This window comes from Rhinatrema bivittatum, chromosome 6 (genome assembly GCF_901001135.1).
Source record: "Rhinatrema bivittatum chromosome 6, aRhiBiv1.1, whole genome shotgun sequence".
In the NCBI taxonomy this organism is placed as follows: Eukaryota; Metazoa; Chordata; class Amphibia; order Gymnophiona; family Rhinatrematidae; genus Rhinatrema; species Rhinatrema bivittatum.
The window spans coordinates 207499718-207521597 of NC_042620.1; the positions used below are offsets into that span (position 1 = coordinate 207499718).

General features: G+C 43.3%; 1 protein-coding gene across 3 annotated transcripts in view; it reads right to left on the minus strand.

Moving 5' to 3' along the window:
• TRAF3IP1 (TRAF3 interacting protein 1) overlaps positions 1 to 21880 on the minus strand; it is a 364461-nt gene that overhangs the window by 112293 nt on the left and 230288 nt on the right. For all 3 annotated transcript variants that reach the window (XM_029606494.1, XM_029606493.1, XM_029606495.1), the window contains one exon: positions 14160 to 14235. In XM_029606494.1, coding sequence (XP_029462354.1) covers positions 14160 to 14235 — 76 coding nt within the window. The remainder of the gene's footprint in view (positions 1 to 14159; positions 14236 to 21880) is intronic.

The following is a 21880-nucleotide window of genomic DNA, read 5'->3' on the forward strand; positions in this document are numbered from 1 at the left end:
CAAAACCTCAAAACCTGGCTGTTCAAAGAAGCATACCCTTGACTGATTTTGCTCTTCCAAATTTACGGACAACATCCCTCTCGACCCACCCCTGGCTCATAACTTCTCACTAACCTGTTCTCCTGCATCCTTCATGCCCATTCAAACTTCCTATCTCTAACCTCCCTCCTTTTGCACCTCCGCTACAGGCAATACCCAGGTTAGACCTTAAATAATGATTTTTGTTATGATTATCTAATGTTTCGTTATGCTTAATACGGTTACCTCTTTTAAACACAGTTACCAGGTATTTTCAAACTTCTCTGTATATTTAACACATATTTCAAACTTTGTTATTGTACGTTTTTTGTTTCATTGTAAAGCATACTGCTGCATTATGTTCCACTGTAAACCGAGGTGATGTTCCTTACGTGCCGCGGTATATAAAAACCTTTAAATAAATAAATAAATAAATAAATAAATAAATAAATCGGCTCGATGTCCTTTGATGCCGGTGCCGTTCCAGCCGATGGATCAGTGGTGGAATGGTGTCGATGGCGTCTTTTTTCTCGATGTTCCTTAGATGCCGAGGAAGACGCTACGGAGGACACTGATGGGGTCTGTGACGGACGGTCACCGGTCCTCTTTTCTCCTCGATGTTTTGCAACAGAGGGCGATATTCTTCTTGGAGACAACGTTGACGATGACAATGGGGTGATTTTCTTAAACAACTCCTCCATCTTGTCCAATTGGGGATGCCTGCCCTTTGGTGTCAACTTGGCACAAGTTGAACAAGCCCGGACATCGTGGCCTGATCCCAGGCACAAAACACAAACATTGTGCGGGTCGGTAATCGACATAGTTCGGTTACAATCTGGACATTTTTTGAATCCGGAGGCCATGTTAGAAAGTTAGGCCGAGTGACGGTCAAAGACCAGCGGATACCGAGTGAGGGTGACCGGAATCGACCGAAAATTACTCAAAAAATTTACTCACCGATACTATGTTGAAGGGAGACCCGATGACAATTTTTTTGTGACTGAAAATATTTTCTTTCCCTTGAGGAAAAAGTGAGGGAAAATTCCCAGAGCTCCTAATACACTATGGGGTAGATTTTCAAACCGCGCGATTTGGCGTACTTTTGCTGGCGCATCAGGCGCCAGCAAAAGTACGCGGGATTTTAGTAGATACGCGCGTAGCCGCGCGTATCCGCTAAAATCCTGGATCGGCGCGCGCAAGGCTATCAATTCCGTAAAGCCGGCACGCGCCGAGCCGCGCAGCCTACCCCCGTTCCCTCCGAGGCCGCTCCGAAATCGGAGCGGCCTCGGAGGGAACTTTCTTTTGCCCTCCCCTCACCTTCCCCTCCCTTCCCCTACCTAACCCACCCGCCCGGCCCTGTCTAAACCCCCCCCTTACCTTTGTCAGGGGATTTACGCCTCCCGGAGGGAGACGTAAATCCCCGCGCGCCAGCGGGCCGCTAGCGCGCCGGGACGCAACCTGGGGGCGGGTACGGAGGGCGCGGCCACACCCCCGGACCGCCCGGGCCGTAGCCACGCCCCCGGGCCCGCCCCCGGGCCCGCTCCCGACACGCCCCGAAAACGCCGCGCGGTTCGGGCCCGCCCCCGACACGCCCCCCTCAGAAAACCCCGGGACTTGCGCGAGTCCCGGGGCTCTGCGCGCGCCGGTAGGCCTATGTAAAATAGGCTCACCGGCGCGCAGGGCCCTGCTCGCCTAAATCCGCCCGGATTTGGGCGGATTTAGGCGAGCAGGGCTCTTAAAATCCGCCCCTATGCTTACAGCAAGGCGGAAAAATAGAGACTGAAGGGAGACCCCTGTGGCTGAGAATATCATGGCATGCTGGGCATGCTCAGTAGGCTCAGTGTGCCAGCCAAAAATTTCTAGAAACTTTTGACAGAAGTTTTCCGTATCAGGGCTCCATCTGAAGATGTCACCCATATGTGAGGACTATCATCCTGCTTGTCCTGGGATAATCCTGGTATTTCCCATATTCAGAGTTAGCTGGATAACTTATCTGGCTAAGTCTGATTGCACCAGTTTCCCTAAAGTTAGCTGGCTAATTTTAAGATATCTGGCTATATTCAATAGTGTGGCTAAACTATATACTTCCAAAGCTAGCTGGACAAATTTATACGGTTAACTTTGTTATCCAGACAGTGATTGAATATGGACCTCTCTAAGCTTAGTTAGCTCCTCAAGAACTTGCTTTTCTGAAAATTGATTGAGGTTTACCTCACTTCCAATCTTATTTGCATTCATATTATGTAGCCATGTTCCTGGCCCTTCCACAGTGAACACCATGCAAAAATAACCGTAAAGCAATTTTGCATTTTTCTCATCAGGCTTTACATATTCCTCCCCTTTATCTCTGAGTCTCAAAATGTCACTTTTCCACTTCCTTCTTTCACTAGCATATCTGTATTGCTATCTTTTTTTCTGTTTGAATCTTGGCATTCCTGACTACATTCCCAGTTTCTCTTAGCTATAGCAGATATTGTCACTTGTTTTTCCTCTTACTGCAATCCTTTATAGTTTATGAACATTAACCTTTTTTTCTTTCTTTTTTAGCTACTTTTTAGAAATCCATAGCAGCCTCTTTTTCCTATTTCCTTTATTTACTTTCTTAACAAAAACGTTAGTTACCCTTATATCATCTCCTTCTACTTTTGCACACTGCTCTTCTACTTCCCCTAGATTTTCCCATCCAGCTAATGACTTCTAGAGATACTATCCTATTTTAACAAAGTTAGTTTTCCTGAAGTCAAAGATGGAAAATCAAGCAGAGGTGAAAGTGAAACTAGACCATGAGATGACAGCTGGACCTGGATTACTACAGCTAGTAGACCCTATAACACAAATCTGATTTCCCTCAAGCTGAAGAACCAGTATACAGCCCTGGAAGTGGAGGAAGAGACACCATCCCGGGATAAGGAGGAATCTAAATATTCATACCCCAAAGCTGTCGGCTCAACAACTACTGCACCTAGGAGGCAGAGGGTTGTAGTGGAGGGTGACTTATTTTTGAGGAGCATGGAGTTATCCATCTACCAATCAGACATGTTGGCCCAGGAAATGTGTTGTCTGCTGGGTATCAAAATTCAAAGCATTACAGAGAGATTGTTAAAAATCCTATCTGATGCTGCTCATTCATGTTGGCACGAATGATATTGCTACATTTCATAAAGAACATATCAAAGTGACTTCATGACTCTGGGAGAGAGAATAAAGCAGATAGGTGTACAGGTGGCATCCTCCTCCATCTTTCCAGTCAAGGATAAAGGCCCAGGCTTTGGTCTGATTCTGGGCACATAGTGTTAGATTGTAAAGAATGGAGGGCGTGGTGCGGGCATTCTATACAAAATTGTATATTTATTTATTTATTTATTTTATTTATTGTTTTTGTTATACCGAGTTTCATGATAGGCATCACATCAACCCGGTTTACAAATAACAAGGAGTGTAAAGCATAACGTAACGTAAAAAACAATATTTTCAATAAGAACCTTGAACTTTAAATACAGTGAATCAGAAAAAGGGAGAGGGAAAGTTACAAAAAACAAGGAAAATAAACTTGGGATGGAAGGGGAGAAATTGAACAGCACAATATTTACATTTCAGCCTATTGATACATTAAAATAGCAAGTGAAAAAATAAGACTATGAAACGGTACATAGGTAATCAAATGAATAAATATGACAGTTGTGAATGGTAATAGTATGATAAATATTCAGCAGGAATTAGTGAGAGAGGGTTTGAGGTTGGTTGATTCGTGTTTACATTCCATTATTGCATACGAGTTAGTGCTAGTGAGAGGAGGTTTTATTCAAGGCTTGGAAATGCTTTTTTGAAAAGCCAAGTTTTTAGTCTTTTCCTAAATGTTAAAGAGCATAGGGATTCTTAACATAGTGCATAGTGATCGGGAAAGGATAGAGCAGTGGCATACCTAAAATATTTGGCACCCAGTGCATATACTCCCTTTGGCGGCCCCCGCCCCCAGCGATCTCTGGTTCACTCCCTCCTTGTCTTCTCTGGATCCCCTCCATTCATGGCTTCTCTCACTTCAAAACTAGTAAAGCCATACTAATAATGTTTTCAACAAACTGATGAATACAATAACATCCAATAATTAACAGCTCATACAAAATTTTACAAATAGCAATAAAATATTTAAAAAGGCAGACACAGACACCCAATAATTAAACTAATAAGGATGGAAATATTCCTCACTCTCCATTCCTGGGAACTTTTGATTCCAGTCATGCTGAGCTTGTCGTGGATTAGTGGGGCAGCACAAACTTTCTTCACACACACACACACACACATACACACACAAACCCAGGCAGGCTCCCATTCATACATAAAACCCAGGCAAGGCTCCCGCTCACACATATTACATATACATGAGAAGACAAAAGCCAAAACTAAGGGAAATGATGACCGCGATTGAGAGCCCTGCCCTCCCACCCGACATCACCAACAGTGCCGGAGCGCTAAAGGGAGCGACACATCTCAAAAAAGGAGAAAAAACCCACCCACCACAAAGCGCCCTGCAACACCTCAAAGAAAGAAAAAGAAATAAGAAGGCAGGAGTCAAAACTAAGGGAAGAGATGACTGCGAACGGGAGGCCTGTGATTGAGAGCCCCGCCCTCCCATCCGACGTCACCACCAACAGCGCCGGAGCGCTTTAGGGAGCAACACCACCAGGCGTCACGCGCAGAAGAGGCGCGACAAAGGGGCACCCTTTGTGCACCCCTTCGTGCAAAGCGCAGTGCCAGCAATAATCAAACTCTTGAAAACTCCTGAACGACCAACTAAATGGCAAACCATCAACCCCCCAAAGACTGCAAGATCAACAGAAATGACCCAAACGTAGACAACAACTGGAACGACAGAGGAACGAAAACAAAAACAAAACACAAGTATCAACACTCAACCATTACGCACAACAATAAATCTCTCAGCAGCTACTTAACACTTTCTTTCCTACTCTTTAATGCACAATCCATAATTAAGAAAATACCAATCGTCAATGACCTTCTCCAAGATGAAAAACCAGATTTCATAGCAAACACAGAAACATGGGCAAAAAACACAGAACAGTACTAATCAACCAAAACAATAACTCTACTTACAGAACATTTTCAATACCCAGACCTAAAAAGAAAGGCGGAAGCCTTATACTAAACATCAAAAAAAAACCTACCGATGAAATTACTCCCAACAAGCAATTGCTCCCCACTGGAAATTGCACTATTTGATTCTCCACATCTACAAATTTGTCTGGTTTACTGCCTCCCTAACACTCTCGATCGGAACTGCTCACCACTTATTGAATTCTTCCTGACCAGAATATCAATCAACAAACCCATAATTATTTTAGGTGACTTCAACTTACACAGACACTGCCCCCTACTCTCCCACTTGCACCTCAATCATCGACACGCTCTCATCACTGGGACTCGGTCAAATCATCAATGGCCCAACACACAAAGCAGGTCACACACTAGACCTAGTCTTCATCAACACTAACATATGGTCTAACCACCAAACTAAGATAACAAATATACCATGGTCAGACCACTCTATCATCTACGCAAACTTATATTCAAATTGTAAACTTACAACAAGAAAAAGCACAACTAAATCCTTCTCATAATGTCCACCTTTTTGCATCAAAACTCTTCAAGCAAATCTACAAACCGAACTAACAAACATAGACCAATCAAACACAGAAAACGCAACATCATCCTGGATTACCATAACTAGAACTGTAGCAGACAAGATAAACCCCATGATAAAGAAAACAATAAAAGAACCAAAAAATCAGAACCTTCGATACAACAACAACATCAGAGCAGCCAAACGGAAACTCAGAAAAAAAGAGAAATCATGGAGAAACAACAAAACAACCACACTACTCAACACATACAGAGCACAACTAGTAGAATACAAAAAACTCATCCATAAAACAAAAAAAGACTTTTACACTAACAAAATAAACAAATACCAACATAACCCTAAGATGCACTTCAACATATTTATTTATTTATTTAGAAACTTTTATATACCGGTATTTGTGGGGACATCATACCGGTTCACATAGTAACTGAAAGATTGGAAAATACATTGCAACAGGGGAATGTAACTGGGCGGGCCTAACAAAATCATCTTATGATGATCAGTCACAATCAACACCAAAGATCTTTAGAAACGACTTCGCAGATTTCTTTAATGAAAAAATCAAAATCCTCATAAAGAACAACCTAAAAAATGACTCAAGACCAGAAAATACAGAACATTCAAACAAAAAGCTGGCCCAACTTTGAGACAGCATCTTCTCTGGAAATCCAAATGATCATTGAAAAAATGAACCCAGCCAAACACCCTATTGACGCCATACCCATTACAATGATAAAAAATTTTGAACCATCAATAACTAAGACGATAACTGACTTCGTAAACCTTTCCCTCACGGAAGGAAGCTACCCAGAATGCCTAAAATCTGCAATCATCAAACCCATCATGAAAAAGAATAATCTTGATCCAGAAAACCCACTGAACTACCGACCCATATCAAACCTACCATTCATTGCCAAAATCATTGAGAAAGTTGTCCACACACGGCTCAGTGACCACCTGGAAGAAAACAACATCCTGCTACCCATGCAATTTGGCTTCAGAAAGCAAATGAACACGGAGACTCTACTACTAGCAATGAACGACTTTGTACTCAAAGGTTTCGAAAACGGCCACAGCTACCTTCTAGTCCTACTCGACCTATCAGCAGCCTTTGATACAGTAAACCACTCTATCATGATTGACCGTCTATCTGAAATTGGGGCAAAGGAAACAACCCTACAATGGTTCTCTTCATACCTATCACAAAGAACCTACCAAGTGCTGCTCAAAAATACCCTCTCAAAGAAAATTAATCTAAACACTGGAGGTCCCCAAGGATCCGATCTTTCAGCGACACTCTTCAACATCTATCTGCTTCCAATATACCACTTCCTATCAAATCTTAATTTGACCCACTTCATGTATGCTGATGATATTCAAATATTAATCCCAATACAAAAATCACTAGAAGAAACATACAAATTAACAACCACTTACCTAAGCAGAATAAAGGAAATACTAACCAACTTAAAACTTATCCTTAACTTCAACAAGACTGAAATAATCATATTAGACAGAAAGAACAACTCTCTTCAACTTCCACCACTCAACCTAATGAACCAAAATACGATTATATCTCCAGTCAATCATGCCCGCAATCTTGAAATAATAATTGACAAGGAACTTTCTTTCAAAAACCACATCACAACAAAAATCAAAGACGGATATCATAAACTACTAACACTTCGTCAATTAAAAACTTTCCTTTCCACCAACGACTTCAGATCAGTCCTTCAATTACTCATTTTCTCTAACCTGGACTACTGTAACTCACTCCTTTTCAACTTACCTCTAAACACTATCCATCCACTCCAAATCCTACAAAACGCAGCCGCAAGAATCCTCACTGGATCTAAACAACATAGAAACATAGAAATGACGGCAGAAGAAGACCAAATGGCCCATCCAGTCTGCCCAGCAAGCTTCACACATTTTTTTTCTCTCATACTTATCTGTTTCTCTTAGCTCTTGGTTCTATTTCCCTTCCACCCCCACCACATGACCACATCACTCCAACACTTATCTCACTACACTGGCTACCAATAAAATTCAGGATTGAATACAAAATACTATCCATACTACATAAAATCATATATGAAAAACAAGAAAACTGGCTAAGTTCCTCCATAAAACTACATACCCCAAACAGAAACCTCAGATCAGCAAATAAAGGACTTCTAAAGAAACCACCTACTCGTTCCAAACAACTCACCTCAACTCAAAAAAGAGCAATCTCTCTAGGAAGCCTGAAAATCCCTCCCAACTGAACTCAGAACTCAAGAAAACCTAAAAACTTTCAAAAAAGATCTAAAAACATGGATGTTCACCAAAGCATACTAACTCACCCAATGAACAAAACAATGCCAACCCCCTCCGGTCTAACCATAAGAAAATTGAAACTCAACACAAGTATATATTATAACAAAGAATTGAAACGTGAAAAAACTGAACAGCAAATAACTTGTATATGATGTCTCTATGTTAACAATCATTCGAACCTTTTTGAAAACCTTGTTAACCTCCTTAACCTTGTAAACCATCATATCGTTGTAACCGTTATGATGGCGAAACCGAATGACGGTCTATAAAACTCGATAAACAAATAAATATACAACCCAAGCAGGCTCCCATTCACACACACTAAAGTTAAGTGTAAAACATTGATATGACAGGCGAAGAGAGAATTTGAAATTAAGGTGGCCATAGGGGCAAAAACTCATAATAAAAACTTTTTAAAATATATCCGAAGCAAGAAAACAGTGAGGGAGTCGGTTGGACCATTAGATGACCAAGGGGTTAAAGGGGCTCTTAGGAAAGATAAGGCCATTGCAGAAATACTAGATGAATTCTTTGCTTCCGTGTTTACTAATGAGGATGTTGGGGAGATACCAGTTCCGGAGATGGTTTTCAGGGATGATGAGTCAGACGAACTGAACGAAATCCCTGTGAACCTGGAAGATGTGGTAGGCCAGATTGACAAACTAAAGAGTAACAAATCACCTGGACCGGATGGTATGCATCCTAGGGTACTGAAGGAACTCAAAAATGAAATTTCTGATCTATTAGTTACAATTTGTAACCTTTCATTAAAATCATCCATTGTACCTGAAGACTGGAGGGTGGCCAATGTAACCCCAATATTAAAAAAAGGCTCCAGGGGCGATCCGGGTAACTATAGACCAGTGAGCCTAACTTCAGTGCCGGGAAAAATAGCGGAAACTATTCTCAAGATCAAAATCGTAGAGTATATAGAAAGACATGGTTTAATGGAACCATTATGTTCTTAGTCAACATGGATTTACCCAAGGGAAGTCTTGCCTAAGAAATCTGCTTCATTTTTTTGAAGGGGTTAATAAACATATGGATAAAGGTGAACTGGTAGATGTAGTGTATTTGGATTTTCAGAAGGCGTTTGACAAAGTCCCTCATGAGAGGCTTCTACAAAAACTAAAAAGTCATGGGATAGGAGGAGATGTCCTTTCGTGGATTACAAACTGGTTAAGGAAACAGAGAGTAGGATTAAATGGTCAATTTTCTCAGTGGAAAAGGGTAAACAGTGGAATGTCTCAGGGATCTGTACTTGGACCGGTGTTTTTCAATATATATATATATATATATATATATATATATATATATATATATATATATATATATATAAATGATTTGAAAAGGAATATGACAAGTGAGGTTATTAAATTTGCGGTTGATACAAAATTATTCAGAGTATTTAAATCACAAGAGGACCTTGCAAGACTGGAAGACTGAGCATCCAAATAGCAGATGAAATTTAATGTGGACAAGTGCAAGGTGTTACATATAGGGAAAAATAACCCTTGCTGTAGTTACACGATGTTAGGTTCCATATTAGGAGCTACCACCCAGGAAAAAGATCTAGACATCAAAGTGGATAATACTTTAAAATTGTCGGCTCAGTGTGCTGCAGCAGTCAAAAAAGTAAACAGAATGTTAGGAATTATTAGGAAGGGAATGGTTAATAAAACGAAAAATGTAATAATGCCTCTATATCACTCCATCGTGAGACTGCACCTTGAATACTGTGTACAATTCTGGTCGCCACATCTCAAAAAAGATATAGTTGCGATGGAGAAGGTACAGAGAAGGGCAACCAAAATGATAAACGGGATGGAACAGCTCCCCTATGAGGAAATACTGAAGCGGTTAGGGATGTTCAGCTTGGAGAAGAGACGGCTAAGGGGGGATATGATAGAGGTCTTTAAGATCATGAAAGGTCTTGAACGAGTAGATGTGACTCAGTTATTTACACTTTCAAATAATAGAAGGACTAGGGGGCATTTCATGAAATTAGCAAGTAGCACATTTAAGACTAATCATAGAAAATTCTTTTTCACTCAACGCACAATAAAGCTCTGGAATTTGTTGCCAGAGGATGTGGTTAGTGCAGTTAGTGTAGCTGAGTTCACAAAAGGTTTGGATAAGTTATTGGAGGAGAAGTCCATTAACGGCTATTAATCAAGTTTACTTTGGGAATAGCCACTGCTATTAATTGCATCAGTAGCATGGGATCTTCTTAGTGTTTGGGTAATTGCCAGGTTCTTGTGACCTGGTTTGGCCTCTGTTGGAAACAGGATGCTGGGCTTGATGGACCCCTTGGTCTGACCCAGCATGGCAATTTCTTATGTTCTTATGTTCTTAGGGGGAGAGAGGTGGGATGTTGGTGGGCAGTAACTGCCAGCATTCAAAACAGCAACAGCCCTACTTAGGAAAAGGCAATACTGCAAATATTACATTGGGCCCTAAAATACCAATACATTCCTATTAGGAAAACAGAATAAACCAGTCTGCTATAGATACCTATTCAGAAACTACATGCTAGCACAATACCTCACTTTGGTCACACAAGCAGAACACACTCCCACCCCCTTCACCAAACACAGAATAAAGAGACCCCAAAGCACAAATAGAAACATGCAGACAAAAATTGAACTAGAAACCGCTACAAGCTAGACTATATTCAGTGCAACAATAGAAAAAAAGCTGAAGCATCATTTCTCATAAAACAGCAAACAAAATCAAGAAATATAAAACAATCATAATAGTAAAGCCATACTAATAAAAACAATAAATATTTTAAAACAGGTGACAAATAGAACATCCAATAATGAAAAATCATATAACATTTTTTAAAAATTTCCTGAACACCAATAAAATATTTCAAAACAGCAGACACATCAAATAATACCTAAGACAGTACTAAGAGGATATGACTCAGGATCAGCCTACCTCTTAGTTTTATTGGATCTATCAGAAGCATTCGACACAATAGATCATAACATCATGATAACTAGATTAAAATAACTTGGCATAAAAAGTATTGTCTTACAATGGCTTACATCATATTTAACTGATCACTCCTTCAAAGTTATAATTGAAAGTTGTACATCAGAAGCATTACAATTAGAAACAGGATTACCTCAAGGGTCAGCACCATCTTCCATGCTATTTAACATTTACATGAGGCCATTATGTCATTTCCTATCAGGCCTAAGTATTAAATACTTCATCTATGCAGATGACATTCAATTCTTGGTAACGATAAATACATCAATAGAAGTTGCATTAAAAACCTTAGAAATCTATTTCTCAAGCATGAAACAATTGATCCAACAAATGAAACTAGTTTTAAACTCGGAAAAAACTGAAATAATCCTTTTAAATAGGAAAACAACACAAGTATCACCATCATCTACAGTACAGCTAAACAATCAAAAATAGAATTATCAGAATTTGGATGAGATTTAGGTATTACTATTGATAGTTCTCTGTCAATGAAAAAACACATTAATCAAAAAATAAAGAATGGCTACCATAAGTTAAATATACTAAAACGACTAAAACCACTTTTACACAAAACGACTTCAGAACAATTCTACAGACACTGATTTTTAGTGAATTTGATTACTGCAATTCACTTTTACTTGGCGTACCATATTCAACAATACAACCACTTCAAATCTTGCAGAATGCCTCAGCCAGAGTTCTTACAGGTCGTAAGAAAACAGAACATATCACATCAACTCTACAAACCCTGCATTGGCTTACAGTCAAATTTCGTGCACAATATAAAACATTAACAATTATACATAATTCTAATTACAATAATAATGTAGAGAATGGCTAAATGCATCGCTGCATCTATACACCCCAAGCAGAAACTTAAGATCAGCAAATACAGGTCTTTTACCGGTCCCCTCTATACAAGGTGCACGGTTGAGCAAAGTTAGAAATAGAGCTATTTCAGTGGCCATTCCTAAGCTCTGGAACACCATGTCAATGAAACTCAGATTAGAATCAGACACCAAGGGGCAGATTTTCAAGGATTTATGCGCATGGGGGGGTTACGCGTGCTGGGCCTATTTTCAAAAGGCCCGGCGGCGTGCGTAAAGCCCCGGGACACGCATATGTCCCGGGGCTTTTCGGAATGGGCAGGCAGGGGGCGGGACGGGGTGGGACAATTGGTCCGTGGGCATGGCTGGGCGGTACGGGAGCAGTCCGGGAGGCGTGGCTGAGGACTCTGGCACAGGAGGATCGCGCGCCGGCAGTTGGCCGCAGGCGTAACTTCCAAAACAAAGGTACGGGGGATTTCTTTAGGGCTGGGGGTAGGACAGGGAGGGGAAGGTGGGGGGGGGGGGGGGAGGGAACGGGGAAAGCCAGCGGGGCTCCCCGAGTGCTCGGCGCACGCATGTTATAAAATCGGGCGTACATTTATGCGTGTCGGGTTGCGTGCACAAATGTATGCCCGCGTGTATGTTTTAAAATCTGACCCCAAGTATTTTAAAAAAGACCTAAAATCATGGTTATTTGGAATTGCATTTCAGCTCCCACACACAGGATAATAGTCAAAGATCGATGGGAACGCAGTTTATGAACTCTTGGTTAATTTATTGTTTTTTTTGAGGTAGACATATTTTGGTTTTAATCTATGATTTAATTATCTGTTATGTATTTTGTTTTTTAACTTTATTGTAAATCGCCAAGTTTGTATCTCAGATTGACAGTATATAAATAAATATATTATTATTATTATTATTATTATTATTATTAATAATTAAAACTAATAAGGATTAAAAAAATCACCCAGTCTCCATACCTGAGAACTTTTTATTTCCAGATGCCCTGAGATTGTTATAGATTAGTGAGAAAGAGGGAGTGGGAATTGGGGGCAAGGAGGAGGTGTGTTATTGCACACAGACTTTCTCTGTCACTCACAAATATATTCTCTCTCTCCCACACACACATACATACATTCACTGGCTCACTGTCACACTCATATGCTGCCACACAAAGAGGGGCAAATCTTTAAACTTAAGCAAGGGTGCAGATTTGTTCACGCAACCTGGCGCGAACAAATCTACGCCTAATTTTATAACATGCGCGCTGCTGCGCGCATGTTATAAAATCCAGGGTCAGCATGTGCAGGGGGGTGCACAATTGTGCAACCTGCGCGCGCCGAGCCAAGCAGCCTGCCTCAGTTCCCTCCGAGGCCGCTCCGAAATCGGAGCGGCCTTAGAGGGAACTTTTTTTTTTGTCCCCCCCACCTTTCCCTTCCTTCCCCTATCTAACCCACCCCTCAGCCCTAACTAAATCCCCCCCTACCTTATTTCGTGGAGTTAATCCTGCCTCTGGCAAGGAGGGGGTGTGTTATTGCATACAGGCATAACTTGCGCGCACTGCTAGCTCCTTGCCCCGGCACAGGCCACTGTGCCGGAGCACTCGGCCCCGCCCCGGACCGCTGTCACACCTCTGGCCCAGCCCACGGACCGTCGCCACACCTCTGGCCCAGCCCACGGACCGTCGCCACGCCCCCAGCCATGCCCCCGGCCAGCCCCTTATTCAAAGCTCCGGGACTTGCGCGCGCCGCTGAGCCTATGCAAGATAGGCTTGGCACATGCAGGGGGAGGCAGGGGGAGGTTTTCGGGGGTTGCCCCACTGGTTCTCTCTGTCGCACACACACACGTACTCTCTCTCAGTCACACACACACTCACATGCGCTCAATCACACACTCACAGACATATGCTCTCACACACACCACACATATGCTCTCAGTCACACATATACATGCTCTCTCCATACATGCTTTCAGTTATATACACACACACAAGCTCTCTCCACATATATTTTCAATGGCACAGACACACGTTCTTTCACTCACTCACTCCATCCCCCCTCCCTCCCTGTCTCCCCAGGAAAATGCTAGGAAAGCAAGGAAACAAACAAACCTTAAGTAATATGGAGCAACTTGCTCTCTAAAGAGAACCATACCAGTGTCAGAAAATCCAGAGTTGCATTACTGCTATTTACTTTTATGTTTTTCTTTACTAGGGTTATTAATATTAACTACAATAATGCATGACTGAAAACTGCACTATCTTTAGGTGGGCAATTGTCTTCGTATCTGGTCTGATGTGGTAACTGAGCATTAGACAAGAGACAGGTACAGACCTTTGTGTGATGTGAGATGCAAGCTCATCCGATAGATCGCCAGCCTCAGAACCCAAGGGTTTTTCAATTTCTCCCTCTATTCAGATTAGAAAAAAAGAAAGAAGCAGTGTTTCAGATACTCCATCATAAGCCAGACGAAAAATGAGGTTCTGAATTGCAATGTAATATGTGACAATTTTAATCTCTGGTAATTAATTTTGTATTTATACACTGCCTTTCATGACTCATCAGCCAAACTGAGGCAATTTTCAATCCATGTATTTTGGGGGCAATTGTCAAAAAGATGTTCTGCAAGTAAATAGGTATTTATCCAAGGAGAAGGCCCCTTTGAAATTTGAGCCCTCTGTGGGGAAAATGACATGCACTGTTAACAGCACGGGATGGGGGACAGGTTAGGGAGGGACAGAAAAAATAACAGCAGCTTCAACCTGCATACTGTGCACCTGCAAAATAGGGTAAATATATCCCATGACACTGGGCCACTGCAGGCCCGGGACTTTGAAAATTGCCCTTGTACTGTGGGGAGACTGAAAATTGCCCTTGGGAGAAAGTCTGTAGATACTTTATTCAAAATTATGTATTTGTTCATTCTTATATTCCACCACTTCTACATTGTATACAACTTTGAAAGCATTAGTATGTCCATACTTTCATTTTGAAACTAGCTTTTTCTTAAGGAAAATAATGTGTAGAGTTGAAAAAGCAAAATTGCTTACTTGTAATAGAAGTTCTCCATAGACTGCAAGACAAATCAGCTACACAAGTAACTGATGTGAACTGACAGTGCTGAGATGGAAAATCTCTCTCAAAGCTCAGAAAAACTGAAAAGGTTTTCCTGAGCATGTGTAGGTGTTGTGCTGCTGCATAAAGTCTCCTCAGTATTTATAACAAGTTAATTTTCATCTCCAAGAGGAAGTGGGTGGAATTGTGTGGCTGATTTGTCCTGCTGTCTATGGAGAACACCTGTTAAAGGTTAGTACCTTTACCTTCTCCATGGACAAGCAGGACAACAATCAGTCACACGAGTGGGGATTCCCAAGCTGAGGGTTGCATGAAAATTTTTGTTGTGCTCTTACATCAGTAGTAAAAAAATATGTAACCCACAGGATTGAAGAGTTTGGTGGGAAAACTGAAGGAATTACACAAACCTTTAAGTACTGCTTGACCAAAACTGCTGTCTTGATGTGACACATTTTCTAGGCAATAAACAGCACTGAAAGTATGGATAGAAGTCCAGGTGGCAACCTTGGAAATATTTTTTCAGGGAAGCAGAGCAAAGATAGGCTAAAGGGGCTGCAGTGCTTTGATTTTGAAGTTGCTGTCTTGAATGAGTATAGCAATATGAGATACAATCAAAAATCCAAGTCTAAAGAGTTCTTTATGGAACTTAAAACCCGCGTTTGACAGGGCTGAAGAGGAACTGCTATGAGGACTTCCTATAGGACTTTGTTCTTTCCAAACAGAACAGTAAAGTTCTTCTGCAATCCATTCACTTTATTTGTGTGTGGTCACAGAATAAGTACTGGCAACACTATGGATTGATTTAAGTGAAATTGAGAGACCCATTTTGGTTAAAATTTAAGATGAATTTTCAAAACTATTCTGTTTTACAAAAACTGGGTGTATACAGAATATACACAAGTCCTTGCAACTCATTTACTTTTCAAGCAGAAGTCACACTTATCAAAAACAAATGTTTCAAAGAAAGGATTTTTACATCTTCTTTGCTAAAGGCTCAAAAGGATTTCATGAGCTGAACTAGAACTATGTTTAGATTCCAAGGAGGAGGAACTTTAATTTGAGGTTTTAGATACATTAGGCATTCTACCGGTATAATCATGCAACTGGAGTACAGTAATGGTTATAGCAGTTGGCTGAAAACTAGGGAAGCAAGGGTTCAAATCCTGTCAATGCACTTTGTCACCTTGGACAAGTCATTTCACCCTTTATTGCCTCAGGTACACACTTAGAGCCCTATTTACTGGGACAGTAACTTTAAAACAAGTGCGTGGACACCCATATACCGTATTTTTCGCTCCATAAGACGCACTTTTTTTCCCCCAAAGGTGGGGGGAAAATGTATGTGCGTCTTATGGAGCGAATATAAAAAAGAAACCAAACAAAAATCTAACAAACACCCCCCCCCCCCGACTCCCCCAAGACCTGCCGACTTAATTTCCTACAACCCCCCCCAAGACCTGACAAATTAATTTCCTGCAACCCCCCACCCTCCTGACCCCCCCAAGACCTGCCAAACGTCCCTGGTGGTCCAGCGGGGGTCCGGGAATGATCTCCTGGGCGTGGGCCGTCGGCTGCCAGTAAACAAAATGGCGCCGACGGCCCTATGCCCTCACTATGTCACTGAGACCGACCGCTGCTATTGGTCGGTCTCAGTGACATAGTGAGGGCATAGGGCCGTCGGCGCCATTTTGTTTACTGGCAGCCAACGGCCCTATGCCCTCACTATGTCACTGAGACCGATCGCTGCTATTGGTCGGTCTCAGTGACATAGTGAGGGCATAGGGCCGTCGGCTGCCAGCAAACAAAATGGCGCCGACGGCCCTATGCCCTCACTATGTCACTGAGACCGACCGCTGCTATTGGTCGGTCTCAGTGACATAGTGAGGGCATAGGGCCGTCGGCGCCATTTTGTTTACTGGCAGCCGACGGCTCACGCCCAGGAGATCGTTCCCGGACCGCTCCTGGACCCCCGCTGGACCACCAGGGACGTTTGGCAGGTCTTGGGGGGGTCAGGAGGGTGGGGGGTTGCAGGAAATTAATTCGGCAGGTCTTGGGGGGGGCCAGGAGGGTGGGGGGTTGCAGGAAATTAATTCGGCAGGTCTTGGGGGGGTCAGGGGGGTGGAGGTTGTTAATTTAAAGGGTTGGGATAGGGGGGGGGGGTTTGGGGGTTCCCACAGAAAGAAAAATTTTCTGATCTGGGGAGTGGACCGAAATGGCCCTCCCTAGACCCGAAAACAAAATGGGGAGAAAAAAAAAAACTATGCACTCCCCTAATTTGCTCCATAAGACGCCCAGACGCAGAGCCGGTTTAGCACAATTTTTTTTTTTTTTAAATTTTCCCCCTCTGAATCCTAGGTGCGTCTTATGGTCAGGTGCGTCTTATGGAGCGAAAAATACGGTATATCCGCCTGTGAGTGCACATCAGCAGGAATTTTAAATCGTCTGCGCAAGTGTGTGAGTATGATTTAAAAAACACCTATAGGTGAATTTTAAAAGGCCTACGTGTGCCAAAGCCAGGAGGTACATGAGTATCTCGGGCCAGCGCGAGCTGCATGGATTTTAAGCTCGCGAGTAAGCACATATCTTCTGGTATGCGCACAAATCAAAAAGTTTAAAAAAGGGGCAGGGTTTGGGCTGGGCGGAGCATGGGAGTTCCGGGAAGTTACCTTGAAATATGCGCACAAGTATTTACGGGCACAAGCATGCACCAAGGTCCCCTACCGCAGAGTTTGCCAACTGGTGTGCTGTGGCTAAAGTGCTGGTGTGCCGCAGCTGCAGTCTCATTTCCTGTTTCCCTACTGGCCTGCAGAATGTCCTCCTGCCAGCAGGGGGCATTGGAGAGTAGTGCTTATCGGCAGCCGCTCCTGCTTCCCATCTGCTGGCTCTCTTGTGCATCAGAAACTGCGCGGGGCTCTGTCGGCTTGTGAGACTTGCTGGCCCATGCAGTTCAGATTGCAGAGGAAGGCTGGAAAAGGAGGAAAAAGCAGCACTTGGTAAGACTTTTGCTGATCAGGGATTGGGGGTGGAGTGGGGAAAGAGATAGATGATTGTGTCATAGGGTGTGGAGGGAGAGGGAAGGGATGGTGATGATAGATGGGGAACAGGGAAGTTGATGATACAGGAGATGGGAGAGAAGGGTGACAGGAGAGGGAAGATGATGATTCAAGGGGATGGGGAGGAAAAGTAGAAGGAGAAGGAAGGTGACAATGATGCCAGGGAGTGAGGCTGAGGGAAGGTGATGCTAGGGTGTGGGGGAAACGAAAGGTTGATGATGATGATGCCAGGAAGTGAGGGAGAGGGCAAGTGATACCAGGGTTTAAGGGAAAGGGAACAGAAGGTGATTGGCATGGGGCATGGAGGGAGAGGGCAGAGAAAGTGATGATGCCAGGGTGAGGAAAAGGGGAAGGTGAAGATGATGCCAGGGGGTGAGGAAAAGGGGAAGGTGAAGATGATGCCAAGGGGTGAGGGAGAGGAATGGAGGCAGAGGGAAGGAGATGATGGCTGGGAGTGATGAGAAGAGGTTGAGGGAAAGTGCTGATGATCAGGGGTAAAGGGAGGGAAGGTGATGATGATTTGAAGGGGTGGGGAAAGGTGCTGATATCGCATGGGGGTGGGGGGAAAGGGATGGAGGGAGAGGGAAGATGATAATGATGATGCTGGAGGTGAGAAGGAAGGAAAGAGAAGATGATGTCAAAGGATGGGGGAAGGGGGTAGAAGGAAAGGGAAGGTAGTGATGATGATGTCAGGGGTGAGGAAATGGAGAGAGGCAATAATGCAAAGGGGGCAGGAGAGTGGTGGAAGGAAAGGAAAGGTGATGATGATGCAAGGGTGGGGAAAGAGGTGGTAGGAGAGGGAAATGATGATGGTGGTGGTGGGAGAGGGAAGGTGATGATACCAGGGAGTGATGTAGAGGGGCTGTAGGAAATGGAAGGTGGTGATGATGATGCTGCTGCTAGGGATGAGGTGGAGAGAGAAGTTAATGTTGATGCCAGGGAGTGAAGGAGAGGGAAGTGATGACAATAAGAGGGAGGGGAAGAGATGGTGGGAGAGGGAAGGTGATGATGATGATGCCAGGGGAGTGGGGGGCAGGGAAGGAAAGAAAATGATATTGCCAGTGGACAGGCATAATTATGATGCTGGGGGAAAAGGGAAGGGAGAAAGTGATGATGCCAAGGGGTAGGGGGGAGGTGGAAGATAAGAGAAGAAAAAGTAATGATGGGGAAATGGGTGATGTGCCACAACGAAGTGACCCCTGTGCCAGTTGTACCATGAAGTAAAAAAGATGAGAATCACTACCCTACTGCATAACTTTACTTCTGGATGGAAAATCAGTGGAGTTTTCAGTGTCGGGGGTATACAGATAAAAGGAAGGCTAAATAACAGGGGGGGGGGAGGGGGGGTTAGGAAGTCTGATCCGTTAACTGGGCAAACTGGGAAAAAGGGCTATTGTGTCGGTGTTGTTTTTAAAATCCCCCCCCCCCCCCAACTTAGGCAGTATTTGGGTGTACATGCGCGTATCCATATAAAAATGTGCACACAAGTATGCTTGTACAGCCGATTTTATAACGTGCCTATATAAGCGAGTATGTTATAAAATGGCCGAATTCATTGACGTGAGCTTGCATATGCACGTACATTACGCCTGCATGGCTGTTTGAAAGTTAGTGTCTTAGCATGCATTTATGTACTCCTAATTTTAAGTGGTTCTATGAGAAAACGTTATTCATGTATCTTCTTTAGGATTTTATTGGCTTTAACACGTGCAGCTAAGCTGATTTTAAAACATGCTCGTGTGAAGAAAATAACCAGTTTGTCCAATTAGTCTATCAGTTTGTCCAGTCTATCGATTGGTCATTAAGACCCTCCTGGTTCTTCAGCCTGCATTTCTCCCAGTTTACCCAGACCCCTCACCAATTGTTTTAGGCCTAAATCAAGTTTTCTTCAGACTTATACCTCATCAAGAGAAAAAGTACCGTATTTTTCACTCCATAAGACGCACTTTTTTCCCCCCAAAAGTGGGGGGAAAATGTATGTGCGTCTTATGAAGTAAAAAAAGAGAAAAATCGCTAAGAAACAAAGCAGATTGAGAGAGCTCAGGGAGAATGGGATCCGCCCCCTATGACATCACCACGTTCAGCGTGAGAGCCGGTAAACGATGCCAGTCCACCAGGCGTCGTGCGCCGGGCGTCGCTCGCCGAAGGGGCGTGACAAAGGGGCTTTCCCCTTTGTGCTCCCCTTCGTGCTAACCTTTGTGATTCCTGTAAAATAATTTTATTTATGTTTTCTTTGTTAATTAACCTTTATTAATGTTGTTTAGCTTTTTCCTTTGTTAACAATTGTTTTTTCGTTATAGATGTTCAATGTATTAGACTAAGGAATCATATTTCCTGCTTATTCTGTTTCATTGTAAACCGGTTTGATTTGCATTTTATGCAAGAAATTCGGTATATAAAAATTAAAAATAAATAAATAAATAAATAATAACAAATCACGCAGGATTTTTATCAGGTTGCATACTTTCTCTCTGTCCTGGGGGCAATCAATTGCACACACAACCCTATAAGGGCACCAAGGGGAGATGAGGTTACCTACCTCAACTGCAAGGGCCTCCACTCCTTCAATATGCAGGTGGTCTGCGATGCAAAGAGCCTCATCCTGGATGCTGTACCCAAGTTTCCTGGATCCACTCCCAATGCCTACATCCTCTCACAGTCAGGAATTCATGACTACTTTCAGGAAGGACGCATCACAGGGGGCTGGTTACTAAGTAGGAAACAATCTATTGATAACCCCATATCACAACCAGACTCCTCAGTGGGTGTCCCACGTCTCTTGGTGTCCAGTCTGCCCTGGTGTAGAGCTCCAAACCAGCATAATCCCCTAATGTCCAGTCCAACCTCAAAGCCTATCTAACTGTTCTTCTGCGCTTTCTCCCATACAGGAGAAAGAGTCTATCCCCTCAAAACCTGGCTCAGAATCCCTGTGGCCACCTCACAGAATGCAGCGGAGGTACGATACAACAGGACTCAATGGATGACCAGATCAGCCATTGAGAGAACCTTCGACCTACTCAAAACACGCTTCCCACTGTCTGGACAGATCTGGGGTATGCCTCCTCTTCAAGCTACCTAAGATCTGTCAGATCCTCCTAGCCTCTGTATGCTACATAACTTGGCCAAAACCAGTCGCATGCCTCTTCCAGAGGGACAGTCTGAGAATACATATAAGAACATATATATGAAGAGGAAGATGAGGAGGAGGAGGAACAAAAGCTCAGTCAGGAGGAATTGCAGATTATAAATTGCCACAGTCAAAGACAGGCTATAGAGGAAAGGAACACGCTGATACAAAGATATTTTTGTTGGTGATGACAGTGCTTTTATTTACAGTGGTTAAGCTTAGAGCATAAATAAATAAATCTAATGCCTTTTTCAGCCTCTTTTAGTTGTTGCTGGGTTTTGCAGGAGCTTGGAGCTGGGCTTCTCTTGACCCCCCTCCTTCTCCTCAGTGCAGGTCCTCAGAGGGTGCTGGACCAGGCTCCTGAGGAAGCTGGCTGCAGGAGGGACTGCTAGGTCTGGACAGCGTAGCTGGTGGTGGCTATGGCTGGCAAGGGGCCAATCTTAGAAGCAGCTCCCTCTGCTGATGAAGCTCCTCTCAGTTGCCATGCATTTCCTGCTGTAGAGCTTCTGCCTCCTCCTGCATAGCCACCTAGAAGCTGTGGAACTCTGGCCACTGGGCCCCCATCTCCTGCACGAGATGAGTATTCAGGGAGATCAGGAGGCACTCACCTGGCCTGGCCTCCATCTCTGCCTGGTCCCCACTTTCCTCTTCTGTAAATGCTTTCATATCAGCTTGCTGTTCTTCCTCCTCCAGTTCCTCCTCCATCTCCCCATGTGACTCATCCACCTGTTCCCCCATGTAGTGCCATCCTGATCCACCTTCTCCTCAGATGAAGAAGTGTCAGGAAGCTAGCGTATGCA